Here is a 22,900-nt window from a genome sequence, read left to right on the forward strand (position 1 = left end):
GGCTTAATTAATCACTTCAAAAGCCCAAATAAAACATAAGTTTTCGACATAAGATAAAACGCGGCGCGGGTGCACTAGGTCGCTCCCATAGGTCGCTCCGAAACACATGCTTCACCTCTCCAAAACGCGCGCGGGTTGATGACGTCGCTCCAGAGGTCGCTCTGCATCCGCCGCGGGTGAGTGACGTCGCTGCCATAGGTCGCTCCGCATAATGAAAGTCGTCGACAAGAAGTTGGGCTTGGAGCGGGTGTATCACCTCGGTGCAAGACGTCGCGCCAGCCTTCGATTCTTCTGGAGCGGGTGTATCACCTCGGTGCAAGACGTCGCGCCAGCCTTCGATTCTTCTGGAGCGGGTGTATCACCTCGGTGCAAGACGTCGCGCCAGCCTTCGATTCTTCTGGAGCGGGTGTCGCACGTCGCTCCCGTACCCCGCTCTGGTGCTTTGCTCGCCTAAACAGCATTTTCCACTCCCTTTTTGATCCCAAATGCTTCCAAGTACCCCTAATATCTCCAATGGAAACTCCAAAACCTGATAGAGACTTATGCAGTGCAAAAAGAGACTAAAATGCATGATTCCTAATCTAGATGATCAAAACATGCAAGAAATAGAGGGTTAAAACAATGTAATTATGCAAGATATCAACTCCCCCAAACTTGTATCTTACTTGTCCTCAAGTGACTTGTAAGAACTCATAGGGAGAGAGGTTTGAAAGTGGGAACTCATAGCCAAAAGTAACACTTCCTAGCACTCAACTTAACATCCTAAAGAAACATAACAAATAGCATGAGCATTCTCCTTATTATACTCTAGCTTCTCTAGGCCTATCCATACTCTTTTTTTCCTCTACTCAAGTTGTAATACTCTTTACCAACAAGTCCTTTCAATCAGCTCTCACATTGATTCACACACACACACACAAGGTGAAGTCTCACAAATGGGCACATGATCTCAATCATTTGGCTAGGCATGCAATGGTCTAATATGAATGAAGAGATGGGTTCAAATGTTTTTATTTAAGGGTGGTTATCACTCAAAACAAGGAGCTTGATCATTATGCAAAATTTATCTAAGATTAGAAGCAACTTATGCATACATAGATTCCTTCTCATCATTCTACCCCATTTTGTTGTAAATGATCACAAGTTCTACCCTCTTTATCATCATCTCAAAATCAATCTAAACCCCCTCACATCACTCACCCAATGTACAACTCTCTTTTCTTTTCATTTGACACACTCACTAGGGATTTTAATCCACTTTCCACAAGCTCTAACCTTTTTTTCATTTCTTTCCCCACTTTTTTTTTTTTTTTTTTTTTTTTTTTTTTTTTTTAGGGGAAGGTTCTTTGTTACATAATCAAGAGCTTCTCTTTTTTTTTTTTTTATATATATCCCTAGGAGCTTTATTTTCATATCTCTCATCTTTCTCACTCTCCAAACCCAAGATATTGAAATTTAAAACACACAAACCCCTCTCACATCCCCAAATGCTAACTCATTGTGCTAGCAAGAGATGAGAATAAACCTATGTCGCCTCCAATACTCTCAAGATTTTGCACATGACAAGCTATCAAAAGAGGCCTCACTCATGCAATTAAATGTTTGGTCTCAAGGAATGGTTAGGGTTTTAGGGTAAGGAGTGCCATTTGGGTTAACAAAGATAGGTATGAAGGAATAAGATAACCCAAATGTGTGTGAGATCCATGATCAAGTATGCGAATGCCCATATGCAAGAGAAATTAAGTTCATTCAAGCCAAGTTTAGATTGGAGCTGATCTTAAGAACAATGCTAACATCAAGCAAGCAAACAAGTTTCAAGAAGAGTTTTCAAGGCTCGAAGCGTGCAAGGTTTTCAAGAGATGCTTAAGCTACTTGATATGTTTAACTAGGGTGTCATTTTGAGTTCTAGACAAGGGTTCTTTGCAAGGCATTTTAAATCATCGTTCCCAATGCAAGTGAATGCAACCTATATGCTCTAGACTCAATCTTAAAAGTGCAAGTGATGCAACTACATGTTTCTTTTTTGTGTTTTTCGATTTTTTTAATTTTTTTTTTTTTAGCATATATATATGTACAATGCAATGCATGAGACTCAAATCATCAAAGAAAACATATTAAATACTTGATGCCTCCCCCAAACTTAGTTCACACAGTCTCTGTGTTAGGAAGTTGGAGGAGATACCGAAAACAATTGCGAAGAAAAACTGGTATATACAATGGAAAGTTAGTGGAGTACCTGTCTAAGCGTTCGGGAAGAAACCCGAGTCCCCATATCCGGAGTCATCAGGGAAGGTAGTGTAGTATTCTTGGGGCGCGCTGGCAACTTCCTCGTTGTCGGTTTCAGCATCGGTTGAGGCAAGGGAAGGAGACTTATTCCCGGAGTTGGATTTATGAGCTTGGGGGTTTCGTGCCAGGCGCAAGAGCTGTCGGGCAGTAAGGGGAGGTCCAAGGTCCAAGGAAGGGTTGGTGACAGGGTCATAGGGCTGAGGTTGAGGAACTGAGGTATCTCTAGTAACAAAGTCTTCAGATCTACATCCTCCTACTCCTCCTCTAACCAAAAGATCAGCCACCTTCTTCATGAATTGAGCTGAAGCTTCAGCTTGCTTCTTTACTGTCTTTTTAAGTTCCTTGTACTTGGTCTTTAGTTTGAAGATTGTCCTGTCCTGAGCCTTGTTCCATCTTTGAAGCTTGTCAATATGCTCATGAGCTTCACGGAGAGGGCCATGGGGTAAAGCTGTTGAGCTCTGAGTAAAGTGGTAGCGAGGTGGACCATAAAGTGGGGTAGCAGATCCTTCTTGTGTAGCATCACTTGTTCCAGTCATTACATGACCTCTCCCTCCACCTCTCCTTCTCTTAGGAGCAGTCACATGATCTATAGGGCCATGGGGTCCAAAGAGCTCTGATTCATCTATGTCGAAGTGGATGATCCCCGGCCTTTCTATGTTTGTGAGCTTTCTATTTGGGAGCAGCAACTTAGCCATCTTTCCCTTGCGGAAGTAGGTGTAGACAACTTTCTCTTGATACCTTCCACCAATGTAAGTAGCAATCCTCAAATAAGGGGCATCAATGAATGCTGGTCCTTTGGGATCATTCCCCAAGTTCACACCATTTGCTATCAGCAGTGGAGTTATCATACCACCAATTCCAAGCTGAGGCGATGAATCTGCTGTAGTCCAAACCCAATCCTTGTAGTACATGAGACGTTCCACAAAGAGACCAACCATTCCAAAGCGTTTGAAGATGTCAGTTGTGGGAAACTTCATCTTATCAGTCTCCTCAAACTCCTCAAGCTGTTCTGGTGTAACATTGTCTATAACAGCCCGATAGAGTAGTCGCAGCTCTTCTTCATTGACTGTCCCTGCCTCCTTGCGAGGGTAGAGAGTGTGGACAAGTATCCTGTGGAGATAACGCACTGCGGGATGTCTGATGGCTGAGTTCTTGTCATGACCAGTAGCATGTTGATTTCCACTTATCACTCTCCAAACACCAGTAGGAAGCTTCTTGAACCATGGAAGGGTTTGATCTTCATTATCCTCAATCCCCATCATTGCTCCAATTTCCTTGAAACTCATGAAATAGCTCTTTCCATTGACCTTAAATTTGATTTTGCCCCATCCATGTCTCACATGGTTACCCTCATAGAAAGATGCTTCAAGAGTTGCAAGGAACTGAGAAGAAGGTTCCACGTAAGTAGGATAGGCCATGGAGTAGAAGCTCTCCATTTTCATGTGCTGCAGCATTGTCCTTACATCGTTTTCGATTCCGAGCTCCTCCATCGTCTTGGGGTCAGCAAAGCGTGTTGGAACCCAAGAAACACCTTTAGCCAAGTGATGGTGTAGCTCTTCAACTGTTGGTGACTTACTTCTGTCCCTTTCAAGAGCTATCCCTTTCCCTTTTGACATCTTGGCTTTTTTTGGTGGAGCTGGTTCTTCTTCTTCCTCATCTCTAGAAGAAGATGCCACAGCCTTTCCTGCTCTTTTCTCCTTTTCCGCTGCCTTCCTTGCATCTAGAACTCGTTGCCTAGATGTTCTCTCTACTCCTTGTTGGCTTGGCTCAGCAGGTTCTAGAGGTTTTCCTCTTAGTTCGAATTCGCGTTTTGCAGCTGCTGCTTTCTTAGCCTCCATGTTCGTCTTGTTTGTCTTTGCCATTGTACCTATATCATTCAAATCTTGGTAGAGTATTAGCAAGAGGCACAAGATATGAGTGACAATGATTACTCAGGTCTAAGCAAAGCTAGCACAGTCCAAACCATCCAAACACTGCATGCCAAACAATATTCAACCCCAATGTGGACAATTTCGAAAATTCCCAATTTTCAAGAACCCTAACTTTTCAATTTCGGATTCAACTCACTTCAACCACGAAATTAGCAACCCAATATGATATATAAGCTTTCCCTAGCCAAATTCTCAAGAATCAAGCAAGAAACCAAGCTAAATTTGAGTTTGAATTTCTAGGGTTCATGAACCCACGAAATTCATCTTTAAATCACCATACCTTGCTTGGATTAGAATGTAAAGATGAATTGACTCAAGAAAATAGACTACAAGGGCGAAGGCTTGGATTTTAAGACAAGAATGGGTTGATTTGGGGAAAATTTGAGTGAGTTATGGGGTTTTTAGAGTTGGGAGAATTGAGAGAGTGTGTTTGTGTTTGGGGAGGAAGAGAGGAAAACGAGAGAGAGAGAAAAGGGAGCGGGGTGGGTTAGTTTTAGGTCAGGTCGGGGCGTCGGGTATGGGTCGGGTTTCGGGTTAAGAAGTCATACCTGGGTGACGTGGAGCGACGACGGTACCTCGCGGCCGCACCCCGCGCCCAGAACGTATGTCCGTTCCTCAAAATGACGCGCGACCTCCTGACCCCGCGGTCACACCCCGCGCCAAACCATCTTCCGAAACTCAAAATGCCGCGCGACCTACTGACCCCGCTGCATCACCCCGCGCCAAACCATCATTCGAGACTCGAGTAGGGCGCGACGTCTAGACCCCGCGGCCGAACCCCGCTCCATCTCAGGCTCGAGCTATCGAGACACGAAACGACTCTAGACCTCGCGGCAACACCCCGCGAGTCCTCTCTTTTTTTTTTTTTTTTTTTTTTTTTTTTTTTTTTTTTTTTAGGGTCCTAGTGAAGTATGTACAAGGATAGACATGGGACTTCCTCCCAAGTGAGCTTGTTTTAAGTCTCTAGCTTGACTTTCTTTCTTTTTGGCTAGGCGGGGATGGGGTCAGAGAGTGGAACCGAGGTTCTTTCCTCCTCTGGTGTGGCTCCCATGTAGAGCTTAACCCTCTGTCCATTGACTGTAAAGTCTCCACCATTCTTGTTCCATAACATGATTGCCCCATATGGCCGAACTTCCTTGATCTTGAAAGGACCGGACCACCTTGACTTGAGCTTCCCGGGGAACAACTTCAGTCTAGAGTTGTAGAGAAGCACTTGATCTCCAGCATTGAATTCTCTCTTCAAAATCTTCTTGTCATGAAAAGCTTTGGTTTTCTCCTTGTAAATCCTTGAGTTCTCAAAAGCATCAAGTCGGATCTCCTCAAGCTCATTGAGTTGGAGAAGTCTCTTCTCCTTGGCACTCTTGATATCAAAATTCAGCAACTTAACAGCCCACAATGCCTTGTACTCAAGCTCAACCGGTAGATGACAAGCCTTCCCATACACAAGGTTGAAAGGTGTGGTTCCTAAAGGAGTCTTGTAAGCAGTCCTATAGGCCCAAAGTGCGTCATCTAGCTTGATAGACCAATCTTTCCTTGTAGTCCCCACAGTCTTCTCTAGAATAGATTTGATTTCTCTGTTAGAGATCTCAACTTGACCACTTGTCTGAGGATGGTAGGGAGTTGCAACCTTATGCTTCACACCATTCTTCTTGAGAAGACTTTCAAACAGCTTGTTGATGAAGTGAGAGCCTCCATCACTGATGACAGCTCTTGGAACTCCAAACCTTGGAAATATGGTGCTTTTGAACATCTTTATCACCACTCTAGAATCATTGGTGGGACTTGCCACAGCTTCTACCCACTTGGAGACATAGTCAACAGCTACAAGGATGTATTTGTTGCCAAAAGATGATGGAAATGGTCCCATGAAGTCAATACCCCACACATCAAACACCTCCACTTCTAGAATTGGGTTTTGAGGCATCTCATTCCTTTTGGTGATGTTCCCTCTCCTTTGGCATGAATCACACCTAGAGACAAAGTCTTGAGTGTCTTTGAACATATGAGGCCACCAAAACCCAGCTTGTAACACCTTTGAGACAGTCTTGAAAGTGGCAAAGTGCCCTCCATAAGATGATCCATGACAGTGTGTGAGGATCCCTTCAACTTCTTCATCAGCTACTGCTCTTCTATAGAGTTGATCTCTACAAAGGATGTAGAGGTAAGGTTCATCCCAATAGTATCTCTTCACATCTTTGTAGAACTTCTTCTTGGCATATCCTTCAAGATCGAGTGGCTCTCTTCCACAGGCTAAGTAATTCACCAAATCAGCATACCAAGGCCCCTTCTCTTCAGTTGCCTTCACCTCTTCAAGCTTCTTTCCAGTTTCACAAACTGCTACCACTGCTCCAATTGCCATGATTTGCTCTTCTGGAAGCCCTTCATCAATAGGGATCCCACTCTCAATCTTTAGTCTAGACAAGTGATCAGCTACACCATTCTCAACTCCTGGCTTGTCTCTAATTTCAAGGTCAAACTCTTGTAGCAGCAAGATCCACCTCAACAGTCTTGGTTTAGCATCCTTCTTGGCCATGAGGTGTCTCAATGCAGCATGGTCAGTGTAGACTATGACCTTTGACCCAACTAAGTAGCTTCTGAACTTCTCAAAGGCATAGACAATGGCTAGCAACTCCTTCTCAGTTGTAGCATACTTCATTTGGGCTTCATCAAGAGTTTTACTTGCATAGTAGATCACATGAGTCTTCTTGTCCTTCTTTTGACCAAGAACGGCTCCCACAGCATAATCACTAGCATCACACATGATCTCAAAGAGGAGATCCCAATCTGGTGGCTGCACAATGGGGGCACTAACCAGCTTCTCCTTCAACATCTTGAAGGCCTGTAGACATTCCCAATCAAAAACGAATGCAGCCTCCTTGCATAGAAGCTTAGTCATTGGCCTTGCTATCATCGAGAAGTCTTGGATGAACCTTCTATAGAATCCGGCATGACCGAGGAAGCTTCTAATGTCTTTAACCGTTTTTGGTGCAGCTAACCCAACCATCACTTCAATCTTGGCCTTGTCTACCTCAATCCCCCTCTCTGAAATCTTGTGTCCAAGCACAATCCCTTCCTTTACCATGAAGTGACACTTCTCCCAGTTCAGCACAAGGTTGGTCTCTTCACATCTCTTGAGGACCCTGCTAAGATTTGACAAACAAGCAGAAAACGAAGATCCGTAGACAGAGAAATCATCCATAAACACCTCCACAACATCCTCTATAAGATCAGAGAAAATAGACATCATGCATCTTTGGAAAGTGGCTGGAGCATTACATAGCCCAAATGGCATCCTTCGATAAGCAAAGGTACCATAGGGGCATGTGAAAGTCGTTTTCTCTTGATCATTTGGATGTATGGGGATTTGGAAGAACCCTGAATATCCATCAAGAAAACAATAATAGGGATGATTTGCAAGTCTCTCAAGCATTTGATCAATGAATGGCAATGGAAAATGATCCTTTCTAGATGCTTTGTTAAGTTTTCGATAATCTATGCACATCCTATGTCCTGTTATTGTTCTTGTTGGTATTAGTTCATCCTTATCATTTTTAACCACAGTCATTCCTCCTTTCTTTGGAACAACATGCACAGGAGACACCCATTTGCTATCCGAAATAGGATAGATGACTCCTGCATCTAAGAGTTTTAGAATCTCTTTCTTTACAACATCCTTCAAGTTGGGGTTCAACCTTCTTTGATGTTCTATAGAAGTCATAGATTCATCCTCTAGATGTATCCTATGCATGCATAAAGAAGGTGATAACCCTTTAATATCATCTAGTGAGTAGCCTATTGCCTTTCTATACTTTCTAAGTTCATTCAAAAGTTTAGACAATTCATCTTCACTAAGCTCACTACTCACTATGACAGGGTAAGTTTCATTAGGGCCAAGGAAAGCATACCTTACACCATGGGGAAGAGGTTTAAGCTCCACTTTTGGTGCTTTGAGTTCACTCCAATCATCCTCTTGGAGGTTCTCTTGTTGAGTAGCTGAGAAAGCATGATGATCCTCATATGAAAGCTCCTCATTCTGTTCTTCATCACTAATCTCCGTGTGAGAGTCCAGCATCTTCACATAAGCATCACTTTCCTTGTTCTCGACCATTTGGACCTCTCTCTCAATTGTTAAGGCATGTTGTAGAGAGTCTTCAAGTGCCAACTCCTCTAGAAGTTCATCAGCTAAAACCTCCATCTCCTCAATGTAGAATGCTTGGCTTTGTGTAATAGGCTTCTTCATCACCTCCTTGATGTCAAAGTGAAGAATGTTTCCCTTTCCAAGGTGAAGATCAATCTTCCCTTCCTTAACATTCACAACTGCTCCTGCTGTAGCCAAGAAAGGTCTCCCCAATATCAAAGGATCTGTTGGTTCTTCATCCATCTCCAACACCACAAAGTCTGTAGGAATCTCACAATTTCCAACCATAACAGGGAGATCTTCTAGGATACCAATGGGAATCTTCACTGAGCGATCAGCTAGCACAAGAGAGAGTCTACATTTCTTGTATTGTGTAAAGCCAAGCCTTTTAGCAATGGAGAGAGGCATAAGGCTCACACTTGCTCCCAAATCGCATAGACACCTCTCAAAAGCAAATTGCCCAATGGCACAAGGTAAAGTGAAGCTTCCTGGATCTTCAAGCTTCTTAGGGATGGTTAGCCTTTGGATAATAGCGCTACACTCATGAGTAAGAACCACCATGCCTTCCATCTCCTTCTTCTTCTTAGTTACAGCATCTTTGAGGAACTTGCTGTATTGAGGCACTAGCATGAAGGCATCAATTATGGGCATAGTAATCTGAACTTCACTCATTTGCTTCTCAAATAAGGCTTTGTATTGCTCCAAAAGCTGTCTCTTGAATCTACCGGGAAAAGGAAGTTTTGGTTCATAGGGAGGAGGATTGAATAGAGCTCCTTTTGATGAAGTTGCAGCTTCATTCTTGTTCTCCCCCTTCTTTTCTTCTCCAATTTTACCCTTTCCTTTTGCTTCAACTATTTTCTCCAAGATCTCCTCATTGGTTTTCTCATCCATAATAACCACATCATCATCCACATTGATGACTACCTCCCCATCTTGCTTCTCATTATCCCTAATGAGAGTTCTTGGTGGTAGCTGTTTTCCACTCCTAAGGGTGATGGCTTTCATTGTTTCCTTGGGATTTTGCTCTGGCTTTCCAGGTAATGCCCCTTGTTGGCGACTTGGCTGAGAGTTCATGGAAGCAAACTGATTCTCCAAATGTCGGATCTTGTTGTTGAGCTCATTGTAGCTTCCATCGATCTTGGAGTGAATTTTCGTGAACTCATAACCCATTGTCTTCTCATTCTTGGCCTGAAAATCCAAAAGTTTCTTGAACATTGCATCCACACTTGTATCTGAAGTTGGAGCTTGTGAAGAACTTCCTTGAGCTTGAGTAGACTGATTGTTGGTATTATTGAAACCAGGAGGGGTGTTTTGCCTAGGCTGATAGTTCCCTTGGTGAGTGTTTTGCCTCTGCTGGTATCCTCCTTGCTGGTTGTTTGAGTAGGACTTTTGTTGGTAGTTGTTGTACTGAAAGTTAGGCTCCTTCCTGTACCAAGAACCATTGTTATTGATGAAGCACAGCTCTTCTTGTCCTTCCAAACCATCAACCTCATTAATCTTAGGAGGAATCTCTTGAATAGGACCACCCACAAAGTTGACCTGCTCTTGTTTAGCTTGGTTAGAAAGAAGCAAGTCCATCTTCTCCTGCAAGGACTTGATCTCTTTCTTTGTCTGGTGATCATCATTTCTGTTGACCCTATCATGCTCTCGCTATAGACGGAGTCGCTCTTAGCCATGTTCTCCACCAGTTCCTCTGCTTCTTCTTCAGTCCTCCCCAAGAAGAAACCATTGCTTGCAGTATCAAGCCTGTTTCTGCACTGTGGTAAAGCTCCTCTATAGAAAGTGCTTAGCAAACTCTCCTTGCTGAAACCATGATGGGGACATTGAGACCAATAGCCCTTGAACCTCTCCCATGCTTCACTGAAGCTCTCTAGACCTTTTTGTTGAAACCCGGAGATTTCGTTTCTGATCTTAGCTGTCCTTGAAGTAGAGAAGAACTTTTCTAGGAAAGCTCTCTTGCAATCTTCCCAAGTAGTGACTGTGTCACTTGGAAGAGTCTTCTCCCATTGGTGTGCTTTGTCTCCCAAAGAGAAAGGAAATAGCTTCAGCTTGAAAGCATCTTCTGAAACACCATTAGTCTTGGACAAGCCACAGTACTGATCAAACTTGTACAAGTGATCAAAAGGGTCCTCAGCAGCTAGACCATGATACTTGTTGTTCTCTATAGTGTTGAGCAGCCCTGACTTGATCTCGAAGTTGTTGTTCTCCACAGCTGGTGCTCTGATTCCCAACCTATGACCATGAATGTGAGGTTGATCATAGGCTCCAATGGCACGAGCTTGGCGCTGTGGATGTTGTGGCTGGCGCTGTGGTCTAAAAGGATCAACTCTTGGACCATTGCCTCCTTGGACTTCACCATCTTGAGGCAGATTCTCCATATCAAGCTCCAACCTTTGCAAGTGAGCCTGTTGCTCTACTTCTCTTCTTTGTCTTGCTATCTCCCTCTCAAGTGCTCTAATGTCTTCAACTCTTGGAACTAGGTTTGTTGGACCTCTGCTCCTTGTGTTCATACACCTGAAATGCAAAGGGAGAAGGACAAAGAGAAGCAATAACACAATTAAATAAAAATTGACTTAGTCTCAAGCAAATGACTAAATCCCAATGTCACAATCAACTTAGAATTTGGCAACGGCGCCAATTTGATGAAGGAGTTTCAAGGCTCCTAATCAAATGTTGTAGTATAAAGGATGTCAAACCAGTTCTAAGTGATTCTAAAGCAAAGGGAATGCAAGACCATGCTTAATCTAAGTGCTACCAGTTTTTGAGATGTTTTTAAACTAGATTACTACCTAAAATGCAATAAAGGACAAAGCTTTCTTTCTTATAAGAAGGGAGAACTCATGGGCTATGGGAATCGATCTTGGGTGATCAAGATTCAACCTAAAGGTGTCAACTTTGAACCAATCTATATCTACCTTAGACCTAGACACAATCCTAAACAAACTCTATCCCTAGATGAATGCTCATTTACCTAGATAACTCAAGCATCAAATCCCTTTGGTTGAATGTTATCTAGGTAATCATTAATCACAAGTCTACTAGCCATCTTAACACCTTTAACAACAAATCCCTTTGGTAAAGGATGTTAAAAGCTTAGGAGAGTTGGTTCAGGCATTTCATCAAACACCTTCCGGGTATGAAATGCCTAGAGCTCAACTTTAGAGAGGCCAACTCTAAAGTTGCATTAAAAGCCCTCTACTAGCAAGGAATAAGATTGATCTACACCTAAACACCTTAGATCTAGCTTAATCACCCTTAATCTCCCTAACCCATGAATCCAAAGATGACTACTCACTACTTTCCATGATGAGCCCAAGAATCAAAGATGATTTGGTGCTAATCATGATTAGTGATCAAGATAATCAAGCAATCACAAGAGAAAAATGATCAAGATAGGATCTTTCACCTAAAAGTTCTTTTGTGATTAGATAGAAAACAAGATAAGATCCTACAATTAGGTTTAGAGAGTATTTATGTGACTTCTAAAACCTAATGGGCTTAATTAATCACTTCAAAAGCCCAAATAAAACATAAGTTTTCGACATAAGATAAAACGCGGCGCGGGTGCACTAGGTCGCTCCCATAGGTCGCTCCGAAACACATGCTTCACCTCTCCAAAACGCGCGCGGGTTGATGACGTCGCTCCAGAGGTCGCTCTGCATCCGCCGCGGGTGAGTGACGTCGCTGCCATAGGTCGCTCCGCATAATGAAAGTCGTCGACAAGAAGTTGGGCTTGGAGCGGGTGTATCACCTCGGTGCAAGACGTCGCGCCAGCCTTCGATTCTTCTGGAGCGGGTGTATCACCTCGGTGCAAGACGTCGCGCCAGCCTTCGATTCTTCTGGAGCGGGTGTATCACCTCGGTGCAAGACGTCGCGCCAGCCTTCGATTCTTCTGGAGCGGGTGTCGCACGTCGCTCCCGTACCCCGCTCTGGTGCTTTGCTCGCCTAAACAGCATTTTCCACTCCCTTTTTGATCCCAAATGCTTCCAAGTACCCCTAATATCTCCAATGGAAACTCCAAAACCTGATAGAGACTTATGCAGTGCAAAAAGAGACTAAAATGCATGATTCCTAATCTAGATGATCAAAACATGCAAGAAATAGAGGGTTAAAACAATGTAATTATGCAAGATATCATTCCGGTTCATAGTTTGACATGCACGATCACCGTTACCCTAAAAGGAAATTATGGCTTACGGGTTACATGATCATGTAAAAAAAAAACTAAAGAAAATATACATGTATATCTCGATATTTTTCCTATGAGTGAGATTTGAGTTATAAGTAGATCGAGCTATAGACATCGTGTGCAACTTATCGTTTAGGTATAATTCGACATTATTCATATTCTGAGTAGCCATTCGAAAACACCATTTTAGACATCCTTCTTTGGGTTTAACAGTTTTTTTTTTCAATATCCCGCAGTTATCAACTTCATTAGCGGTAAAGTGATTCACAAAGGTACTTCGGTTGACAAATGTGACTTAGTTAGGTGCTTTTTGTTTGTTTATTGAGGGTGTAATTAGTGCTACGATCGGGTACTACTAAGAGAGGAATTTTAGTTACCTTGTAGAAAATAGTAAGCTATGTTTATATTCTATGCAAAACATACACAGAAATATCTACACTACGTTTGCAACTTAACACACCAAAAATGTATCGTTTCAAATTAAGAATAAAAATATAGGAGTTGGGAATTTATGAGGAAACTTCTGTACTACAAAGAAAGAAAAAAAGAAATTATGAGGAAACTAGCCAAAACAGCCGAAATATAAACGAGGAAGCCAAGCTCATGACTTGACATGTAATAGGAGGCCGTTGAAAGCTTTAGTTATTGAAATTGTTTTTGTTTTCTTTTGGGGTCAACTTGGTGTATTAGTTCAAAGACTTAACATGTCTATAAGTGCAAGCATGCCGCATGAGGTAAAGAACAAACTTCATAAGGTAAAGAAGTGTATAAATATTAAAACATTAATTATGTTAGTTATAATTTATAAATACACTATTTAATCATATTAAACAATTTCCCATGACACGGATCGCATGATTATATAATCCGGAGACATCCAAAGACTAAAAAATATCCAGTAAATCCCATTTCATAAATCTGACTTGGGATATGAACATAGGAGGCTATTTTAAATTGTTTGTAATAAAAATAGAACTATAATAAAGTTGTGTGAGGGAGGTTGGTTAGTAATGTGTATATTTTGTGTTATATATCCAAAAATGGGAGTTGGAGTTAATGTGAGTATTAAAGTTGCATCGGCATTCATCAATTCATCAACCTCCCCTTCTCCCATCTTTAATTGTCTTTATTGTCTCTCCATTTATTGACCTCTCCATTTTTCCAAACTCTTCTTCCTTCATATACACCATTCTTATCACCATGCATACATTCATGATACATATATACATCCATATGACTTCACCAACAATCTGGTTCATCCTTTTTAGATTTTAACAATATATCAAAGAGCATGAAGTAATTAAAGATGATTTGTGATGACAATAAGATGATGATGGTGGTGGTGGTGGTAGAGGAGAAAGGGAAAACCAGAAAGAGAAATCGGTTAGCACTTCACATCTAAGCATTTAAATGAGACTGGTTGGAGTTATTGAAGACACCCAACTTGGAACTCACACATCATACTTCACATTACTTCCCTCTCTTTTTTTTATTCCTCCAAAAATCCAAATTAAGATGCAGCAGTCGGCAGATCACGTTTATTGCCTAGTAAATCTTTGAAAATTCTAAATATTTATATTTTTTTTTTATTCAAGAGTATCTAATTTATCAACCATTAATAAATTCTTATATTGGTATCTAATTCAATTACTCCATATGAACCGGTGGAGACAATAACTCCCCTGAAGATTTTCCTACATGTATATAAATAGAGACGACCTTTACATACTTTTCAAGTCTATCTGCTCATTTCCTCACAAGATCAGAGAGAGATTAAACTTCCCTTGTAAGCATAAATTACTCAGTGGAAATAAAGACTGAGGCTAATGGTTTCTCGACAAGAAGGAACCCTTTTCTCCAGAAAGAGGGATTTTACAACCTATGGAGAAGAGTTTCACAATTCATTCAAGAAGATCAAACAAGACGATCAATCACTGGGAAAACTTCAGAGCACCATGTTCAGTGAACGATCAAACTCAGAGAGTATGAGATCAGTTACCTTTGATTTTGAACTTCAACTCCACACTCCTCTAACCACAGAAACTAAGGTATATATTCATATATGTGTTCAGTTTTTTTTTTTTGTTGTAATTATCAATATATATGTTATATGCACATAAACATGCATCTAAAACATGATTTTTTATGTTTTCAGGGCTATTCCAAAACATCTGAGGATCAAAGGACATACCCCAAAGATTCACTGCTTGTTGAGCGACCAAAGATGAGCCTAGACCTTGAGCTGAACCTCTCACCTTCTTATTCACCTACAAATACCACAACGAAAATAGAGGAATCCTCAAATCACAATGAAACCGTGTCATCGTCGAAGGGTAAGAATTTGACAAGCCCTAGTAAGAAGACCACGACTGGGACAGGACAAAACCGATCATTGTCATGGCTTGCGTTCGAAGGTGGTGATGATGATGTTGATCACAAGGAGCAAGAGATGGTAACAAAAGTGTGCATGAAATGCCACATGCTGGTTATGTTGTGCACATCAACTCCTGTTTGTCCCAACTGCAAGTTCATGCACCCACATGATCACAGCTCTACTAAACTGTTTAAACCATCAAATTTGCTTAGGCTTCTGTGTTAGTCTCTTCGGGGTTACTGGATCTATGAAATTTGTACGGAATAATATGAACGATCAAGAGACTAGATAAAGGAGAAAGTTATGTATATACACACTCCCAAGTACCAAAAGTTTTATTTTATGCTTTCTACGAAGAATATTCCATATCTTAGTTCATGGTTTAGATCTCTCAACCTATTACTAGTATTTGCATTGAATTGTACTTGAGATAACACGTACACGGAATGATATGCCAGAGTTTGTCAAGGTAACTTCTGAGTGTTGTCACTATCGATAATATCACCGGAGGATAAAAAAAGATTATTTATAAAGCTGTTATAAATCAAGATCATGGTTCAGTAGCAGCAGGCCACGATGCCTTTTTGTAAACTTATTGACAAGTCTTGAAATCAAATATATGGATTATATATAAATGGAGGATGATAGGATGTGTTTACCTAAAATCTGAAACATATCATATAACTAATATGATAAGAGAGAGAGAGAATCAGGTAAAGGAATATTTTACCACAAGAACTAGTGATAACCGGAAAAGGAGAAGCCCTATATTGTTAACAGGTTGGGGGAGAGGGGGGACAATATCACAATACCAAGATGGAACCTGACGTATAAACACCAGACGAAGATTAGTGGTGTGGTGTAATAAGGTTTTGAAAATGTAGCTACGTTGAAAAACATAATCTGTCATTATAGTATTGGCGGTATATAATTGTGGCTTGGTTATTGGGAAATCATTTTGCTTAATTCTTCCCCTAGCTTAAAAAAATTACATTTACAAACTCACACCATAAACTCCTCTAACGAAATTCCAGATTAATGATCAAAACAACCATAGTTTGTGAATTGTGAATCATAACGCATGACTGTTGCCACTAAGAAGATTAAACTAGTGCAGATCTTCAAACAAGAATTTCCTCCAAAGGAAACATAAAGGGATTACTTGATAAGATTTCGATTGCTTTTAATAACGTGAACTGCTCAAATTCAACAAAAAGTTAGCTGCGTTTGTTTTTGGGAACGTAGAAGAGTAACTATCAAAGATACGGTTTTGTATTTCGGAAACTAGTGACAAGTTCTTCAACATTCACAACCTTACACACACCCAATTTAACAAATGAGAAAGTTTGATGCAATAGGTAAAAGTAAAACACACGTTTGTCTGTACAAAGGGTGTGAGGAGCAACATTTATTTAACTTCGTCATAGTGTAGCAAAGAAGAGTTTAAGAGTAGTATGAGGGGACACGATTTTAATGGTCCGAGCTTTGTTGCGTAGATTCAAACTCAGTCAAATGCATATGGATCATCAGCGTACGGGTTGAGAGAGCCTTCTGAAAACAGATCTCCTATGTTTGCAGACCGTGGTGGATGGCTGCTTATGGCTGCCACCTGCACATGTCCAAGACATTCACTGCGTTAAATTGTCTCACTGTACAAACCTAGCCTTAACAATTACCACTCATATTAATGTTCTCTTCTTCAACTCTTGAAATATTTGTTCTAGTACTGAAAGGGCAGTCAATAGAAAGCAAGAGACTAGTTTACTTGAGTGATAGTTAACCAACCCTGCTTCAGCACTAGTTTATTTTGGGTGGTATTTATACATTTCCAAATATTTAGCGGATCTATCTTTTACCTTAGCGATACTTCTTGGGGTGGTCTTAGCTCTTGGTGTAAACCGGGTCGTTCGCCTCTGTGGCTCCTGTAGCCATAACAAAAGGTGAATCTCAACTCAAAGAAGATAGCTGTTGAAATATATCTGAATATCTGAGGGTAACTGGCTGCGCAGAATAGGTTACCTCAAACATGACTGTGCCTTTTGTTTTCCTTCGCTTAGTGGTCCTCCCATCCTTCGCTTCAGCTTCATGTTCACGACGAGTAAACTGCCAAGTTGAACCCAGAGAAAAACAGATGATGAGGTTGGAGCTGATGTCAAATGTAGTTATCAATGTTTTTACCTTGCTATGTTGCTTTTGGCTGCTCATTATTATTCTTGTATTTGTATTTTCAACTTTCTTTAGCATCTTTGTCCCAGGTGTTTCTGCTTCCTTTACAAAAGGAGAATCCTGCATTTCATCCATGAGAGAGGATTGTATACATTATACGTGCAGACTTTGACAAAAGCAGAAACAAGGTACAAAAAATATGGTGTTTTATTTCCTACCTGTTCATCTTCATCAAGCATCACTGTTGTATGCTGGCTTTTTCTGCTAATAGGAGGACGAGAGCCTCTCACTTTGACAGATGAGACTGAGTATTCCTGCAAGATGATAATTAAGTACTCGAAATTAGTAAATGTTTGTGTTTTTTTCAAAGGTAAAGTATTATTTCAGTGGATCAAAATGATTCGTGGTCTAACCTTCCTAGAGCTCACTTCTTGCTCTTCTGGAGCTTTGTCACTCATCACCCTCCACTGCATCTGCAACAAAGCTCTTTGCCTCTCTTCCTGCAACGATAATTCATCTACGTCAGTACGTTTTAACCTTAAAAGGTGCATCCTATAATGAATCTGATAAACACTAACTTTTGATCTCTGAAGATCTAACTCGTCTTGCAGCTTCTTGCAATCATCTTCGTACTGACACTTAAATGCTTTCAGTTGAGCATCATGCTCGTTCCTGATTGTTGTTATCCTCTGCATGATAGCATTAAATCACTTAAATACCAGAGTCTCCATATTCCTACGAAACTATCAAATTGTGTCAGTTGGTACCTCTTTCAATTCAGTTTCGGCCTGAATCTGAGCTTGTCTCAGTTCCTCATCGTGCTTGGCTTTGAGGTTGAACTCCTTATTTCCATGTTCCTCGCGAATAGTGAATATCTGCAGAACATGAAGGTTTATCAGATTGTCTGCTATTTGAAAACCTGCTCAGTATCAAATTTACAAACAGAGAGGCAAGAGAAAAGGGACTTTGGTTCTTATATGTGCATCTTCTGCTACTAAACACATGTATATTCTTATTTATGCTTGCTGATGTTCAGAAATATCAGGTTTAAGTGAAGATTACTATACCAGAGAAGCATGATCCTCTTGAATGGTCAGCAATTGGTACTTTGATTCGGCTTTACAGTCAGAAATTTCTTTATCATATTTAGTGGATAGCTCTCTGATAACCTTCTCAACCTGAATCAGAACCAAAAGCACCTCAAAACCATGATCAATAATTGCTCTGTCGATTGCAATAAAAGATTGTCAGCATATACCTTTTCCTTTTCAGCTTTAATAATCTCCTGTTTCTCCTCATCATATTTCCTCCGGATTTCATTAATCGCCTAAACGGCATCAGAGTAGCTTATACGTCAATTGTTTGGGTGTAATATATTTGGATTCAATTAAGGGCTCTAAGTAAATCCTCTGCATACGATTCAAGCATATATATAGAGAAAGTGATCCAGATATACCTGGTCATTCCTCTGAGATAACTCCTTCAAGTGCCTAGATAATTCCATCTGTTTATTTTCCAGCATAAGATCATATTGCTTCTTCGCCTCTAGAAGCTTAGTTTCAGCAGCTGCCAGTAGCTCCTTGTCCTGCAATGGAGCTCATATTCGATGAGTACTAAAAGGTGGATAATACTCATAAAGTGTTAACCAATAGACATCTTCGCAAACCTCTGTTGTTTTCTGGTCCAGCTTCTTCTCATTTTCCTTGCATTGATTGATAAGAAGCTCTTTCTCTTCAATAACGCTTTGGAGCTGGTTCACCTCTTTCAAGAATGATTCCACACGCAGCTGATTGCTCTCGCTCTCCTTCTGCAAAATCTCAATTTCTTCAGCCTTTCTCTGTGCATCAGCCTGCAGCTTCTCATAGTTCTCTTTGCTTTCAGTCTCTGATGTCGAAAGCTTTAACAACAATTCTTGCTGCGAGATACATGAAAAGATTTAAGCATTTCAACTATGCGTTGATAATTTGATAGAGACTGCACAAAGAGATGGAAGCTATATCTACCGTCTTATTCTCTGAGGCCCTCAGATTTTCAGACAATGCTTCTAATTCCTCTTTCAGCTCCAATAATACTGCTTCTGTCTCAGAATTTGTTACAACCAGACATTTTGCTTCAGACTCTAGTTTTTCAATTGCCTGCTTTGCGGAGCAGCGTTCCTCGCCAAGTTGAGAGACCAGTGACTCTTTAGCTTTCTTCAGTTCCTCTTTTTGTGCATACAACTCGTTGGCTGATGACTGCAGAGCTTCTTTTTGGACGGTTACAGTCGAGAACTCTCCTTGGAGTTGATTATATAATCTTTGAGCACGATCAGAAGCAATATCTCTATCCTTCTGGAGTAACATAAGGTGAGTGTCATATAAACCATTTAGCTTATCAAAGTTCTCCATGAAGGCCAAGTTCTTCTTGTCCAATTCAGCCAACTCTGTTGCCAAAGAGTGTACAAAGCCCTCGAGCTTCTTGACTTCATGCTCTGAGGTAATCAGTTTCTCAGATAGATTATCAGCACTCAGCTGAATATCCATCTTGTCTCGTTCTAGCTTCTCCTTGACTCCAACAAGGTATTTGGCCTCATCTTCCTTTGATGTTAACTCAACACGCACCTTCTCAAGTTGGAGGTTTAAATTCTCAATGTTGAGTTTTGCTTCAGCTATAGCTGCTTCAGAGTTCACTATCATAGCATCTGCCACAAAGAAGAAAGACAAGAAGCTTTAATTCAAATACCAATACTATCATGTAGCTGTGGCACGTCCACAAAAAGAAAGAGAATTCTAGCTTCATGTATGTAGTGTATATCTTTATTGCAACATTAGATACAATTCTTATCCCGTAATCTAGAAAAAAAATCTTGTGATGAAGTTGATATAAAAGTATACAACACGCTCAGAGAGGTGTAGTTAAGATCCCATACATACCGAGACTTTTCATCACAAAAGTGTGTTCCTTTGAAAAATAATCTGTGTGCAAGCTAAGAACTCGCTATCTTATTTCCATTTAAATAGTGAACACACTTCAGGCATTGAGTTTTTTCAACCTACTTGGAGTGTGCGTACATTTCTAAGCTATCAAACCAGATTTAACATGTGCTATACTGCATGTGAGAAATGACATTGTGGTTTGTGAAGCTAAAAGAATATGAAATTTACCTTTCTCCTTTAAGAGATTGGCGGTTCTACACTGTTCATTCAGATAAGAGTTCTCTGTCTGTTCTTTCTCAAGTTTGAGCTCCTCTAGTTCCTTCTCCCCTGCATGTTTAACTTCAGTGTTACTACTATGTATAAAAATCTTCAACAAAAGAACCATAGAGAAATTTCGGTAAACCATATTATAGCAACTTAATCATTTTCAAACCAAAAGGTTTTCCCGTGAAACAAATCAACAAACCAGAAACTTACGGCGTTTGATGTTTTCTTCAGCAGCGACCAATCTTGAAGACAGGTCTTCCATTTGCTGCTTTAAAGAATCTATAACTTCCGCACTAGTAAAGAACTTGGACTCAAAAAGCTCTTTATCCTTCTCAGCTGTTGAAACAATTTGGAAAAACAGATAAAGCAACAAACCATAAGTAGATACAAAAGTTCAACTCGAAATCTGCATCTATTATTTATTACCTTCTTGAACCTGGGAAGCCAAGTGTTGCAGAGTCTCAGTTAGCTGATCACAAAGAGTCTTCGTCGAAGAGAATTTGGACTCCATCCCTCTCCAAAGCTTTTCATCCTCCTTTTGCATCACCCTGAGCTTAGCATTCTCGTTGAAAGCATTCTGCAGTTTCTCCTCTAAAGCGAGTATATGATCCATCGACTTTCTCAGCTTAGAGTTCTGGATTCAAATAAAAACATTCTCTATCAAAGTCCATTCAAATACATTTCTCGCCATACATCATATGAAAAATATCCTCTATCAAATTCCGTTCAGATTCATTTCTGGAAATATATAGCAATAACTCGAATCTATCAATATATCATAAGATGTCCTAGCGTATAAGAGAGATCTGCGTCTTCCTGCTCATATCGGCTCAAAACTACGAACTATAGCAGCACCACCATACATACCTCTTAATCACATCGATCAAACTCTAAAGTTTGTAAAAGACGCAGAACGTAAGAAGAAAACAGGATAGCATTCGAAATACCGCCAATTCGAGATCGGATTTCATCGACGCCTGTTCCTTCACCAGTTTCTCTGCAAAAAAAACAGAAACGGATACATCGAGATTAGAGAAACTATCGGAACGAAATCGTCGAATCGAGCCGAACCTGCCGTAGACTTGAGATTCGAGAAGTTTCCGGAAGAGACGGAATCGTGAGGTTGTTGACGCGAGGAGAATGCGAGGTTCCTCCCCGCCGATCCAGCCATCGATCGCATCTGATCTAAGCTCTTCATCGCCGGAAACCCTAGCTTCTGCATTTCGAAATCGCCTTTTCTCCCGCCCTTTCTCCTCTCTCTTTCTCGTGTGAGATTGAGATGTAACAGAAAATAAAGTAACGTCACGTCCGGTATTTATACCCCATACGCGGATTTGCTGACGTCAGCATACCGGTTTAATAAGGAATTAAATAAAACCACAGAGGCCCCCATACCGGTCCAACCGGTCGAATAACCACTCAATTAGGCTCTTGTCTATGAATTTTTCATCTTCATTATCCAAAAATTGACTTCAATGAAGCTTTTTTCAGCACCGGTGGCTTGCAACTTGATACCGTGCGTTTGCTGACGTCAGCATACCGGTTTAATAAGAAATTAAATAAATCACAGAGGCCCAGACCGGTCCGACCGGTCCAATAACCACTCAATTGAGTTCTTGCTATGGATATTTCCAATAACCCACCTCTAATGATCTATCCAGTGAAGAATGCAATGCAATAATAGTTTAATTCTACTTTTAAACTTCGTCCTCGTGGAGAAGCATGTTTGGGACTCCTTTCTCGACTGGAAACTTTCTACCACTTTCTTGGCATACGAGGGATCCTTCCTCGAGATTAAGCTCGAGCAACGCGTGGTGAAACTTCCTGAGGAACGGTTCGTCTGATTCTAGCGCCGGTGCGTGAACCGGAAGCTCGGTGTACCCCATGGAACGTGCACCGTCCACAAGAGCCTTCCACTCGATCTTGGCCAACATGTGTCTGAGAAAGTCAGGGTTGAAATCGACCTCCTTCTTGATCACCTTCTCGGCTTCGATCCGGAGAGGGAACTTGTTGATCACTCCCTTGATGTTGCAAGTCAACATGTTGTGGACTATCAATCTCATCTTTTTTAGCCTCTCGCTTTCTCTCTCTCTGCGGCGATGTGTCGTGGTGGTCGATGACTGACGAAAAGGTCTGGTTTAGCTAGAATCTAGTTGTGTAAATGGGTTTTATCCATTTAAGGCCCATGATAGAAATGAAAATGTTAATAAAGGTTGTAAGTCCATTAGTTACCATAGGTCCGTAACTTACTATCAAAGTGATCAGAAATTTTCTATTGTGCAACTTATATATGATCTCAAAAAATATTGTATAAAGATAGTTTTCCCGGAAAGGTAAAATGAAGAATATATGTGATATAAAAGAAACAAATCTGCTAGAAATAAACCACAAAAGAGTAAGAACATCTTTGGGTTCACTCCCCTCTGTTTTCGAGTTGGGGCTAGTGTATGTATCTTGACTGATTATCTTCAATATTCAATGTAACTTCAGAAGGGGAAAAAAGGCAAGAACATCTAGTCAATTTAAGATTTTTATTATTTTGTTGTGTAATTAAAATTAAATAGAAAATAAAATAAAGTTATATACAAATTGACATCTATCATAGTTTTAAAGAACAGAAATAACATTTTTAAG

General features: G+C 40.7%; 5 protein-coding genes and 1 non-coding gene across 7 annotated transcripts; 2 read left to right on the forward strand and 4 right to left on the reverse strand.

The window, feature by feature from the left end:
• Positions 1-1,276: 1,276 nt before the first annotated feature.
• LOC117126667 lies at positions 1,277-4,882 on the reverse strand. Its single transcript, XM_033275364.1, has 2 exons — positions 4,498-4,882; positions 1,277-4,153 (listed from the first exon to the last, which is right to left on the reverse strand). Exon 2 carries the CDS (start codon positions 4,146-4,148, stop codon positions 2,241-2,243), a length of 1,908 nt encoding a protein of 635 aa, XP_033131255.1. The 5' UTR covers positions 4,149-4,153; positions 4,498-4,882; the 3' UTR covers positions 1,277-2,240.
• A 190-nt stretch (positions 4,883-5,072) lies between these two features.
• Positions 5,073-12,889, reverse strand: LOC117126666. Its single transcript, XM_033275363.1, has 2 exons — positions 12,213-12,889; positions 5,073-12,106 (listed from the first exon to the last, which is right to left on the reverse strand). The coding sequence occupies exon 2, from the start codon at positions 9,931-9,933 to the stop codon at positions 5,206-5,208; it is 4,728 nt and encodes a 1,575-aa protein (XP_033131254.1). The 5' UTR covers positions 9,934-12,106; positions 12,213-12,889; the 3' UTR covers positions 5,073-5,205.
• On the forward strand, positions 10,162-10,268 carry LOC117127044. The gene has a single exon (XR_004449802.1). It is a non-coding gene; the product is annotated as a small nucleolar RNA R71 (small nucleolar RNA).
• A 1,366-nt stretch (positions 12,890-14,255) lies between the features above and the next one.
• On the forward strand, positions 14,256-15,270 carry LOC103832299. The gene is made up of 2 exons (XM_009108272.3): positions 14,256-14,592; positions 14,700-15,270. Exons 1-2 carry the CDS (start codon positions 14,371-14,373, stop codon positions 15,141-15,143), a joined length of 666 nt encoding a protein of 221 aa, XP_009106520.1. The 5' UTR covers positions 14,256-14,370; the 3' UTR covers positions 15,144-15,270.
• Positions 15,271-16,166: 896 nt separating this feature from the next.
• LOC103832301 (synaptonemal complex protein 1) lies at positions 16,167-21,887 on the reverse strand. Of its 2 annotated transcripts, none has more exons than XM_009108273.3 (18): positions 21,338-21,887; positions 21,214-21,263; positions 20,693-20,900; positions 20,477-20,602; positions 20,228-20,326; positions 19,088-19,764; positions 18,751-18,999; positions 18,541-18,669; positions 18,343-18,411; positions 18,152-18,262; positions 17,852-17,959; positions 17,663-17,773; positions 17,498-17,584; positions 17,303-17,398; positions 17,097-17,204; positions 16,938-17,021; positions 16,775-16,840; positions 16,167-16,527 (listed from the first exon to the last, which is right to left on the reverse strand). In XM_009108273.3, exons 1-18 carry the CDS (start codon positions 21,486-21,488, stop codon positions 16,423-16,425), a joined length of 2,634 nt encoding a protein of 877 aa, XP_009106521.2. In that variant the 5' UTR covers positions 21,489-21,887; the 3' UTR covers positions 16,167-16,422. The 2 variants fall into 2 exon arrangements, with proteins under 2 accessions (XP_009106521.2, XP_009106522.1); XM_009108274.3 differs by having other exon boundaries at positions 21,134-21,263; positions 21,338-21,558.
• A 57-nt stretch (positions 21,888-21,944) lies between these two features.
• LOC103829657 (multifunctional methyltransferase subunit TRM112 homolog B) lies at positions 21,945-22,758 on the reverse strand. Its single transcript, XM_009105337.3, has one exon. It carries the CDS (start codon positions 22,327-22,329, stop codon positions 21,964-21,966), a length of 366 nt encoding a protein of 121 aa, XP_009103585.1. The 5' UTR covers positions 22,330-22,758; the 3' UTR covers positions 21,945-21,963.
• Positions 22,759-22,900: the final 142 nt, after the last annotated feature.

Source organism: Brassica rapa, chromosome A07 (genome assembly GCF_000309985.2).
Source record: "Brassica rapa cultivar Chiifu-401-42 chromosome A07, CAAS_Brap_v3.01, whole genome shotgun sequence".
NCBI lineage: Eukaryota > Viridiplantae > Streptophyta > Magnoliopsida > Brassicales > Brassicaceae > Brassica > Brassica rapa.

Coding starts and splice junctions, on each gene's coding strand:
- LOC103832299 (XM_009108272.3), top strand. CDS start 14,371: ATGGTTTCTCGACAAGAAGGAACCCTTTTCTCCAGAAAGAGGGATTTT. Junction 14,593..14,699: donor CTCTAACCACAGAAACTAAG/GTATATATTCAT, acceptor TTATGTTTTCAG/GGCTATTCCAAAACATCTGA.
- LOC103832301 (XM_009108273.3), bottom strand. CDS start 21,488: ATGCAGAAGCTAGGGTTTCCGGCGATGAAGAGCTTAGATCAGATGCGA. Junction 21,264..21,337: donor GAATCTCAAGTCTACGGCAG/GTTCGGCTCGAT, acceptor TTTTTTTTGCAG/AGAAACTGGTGAAGGAACAG. Junction 20,901..21,213: donor AATCCGATCTCGAATTGGCG/GTATTTCGAATG, acceptor ATTTGAATCCAG/AACTCTAAGCTGAGAAAGTC.
- LOC103829657 (XM_009105337.3), bottom strand. CDS start 22,329: ATGAGATTGATAGTCCACAACATGTTGACTTGCAACATCAAGGGAGTG.
- LOC117126667 (XM_033275364.1), bottom strand. CDS start 4,148: ATGGCAAAGACAAACAAGACGAACATGGAGGCTAAGAAAGCAGCAGCT.
- LOC117126666 (XM_033275363.1), bottom strand. CDS start 9,933: ATGGACTTGCTTCTTTCTAACCAAGCTAAACAAGAGCAGGTCAACTTT.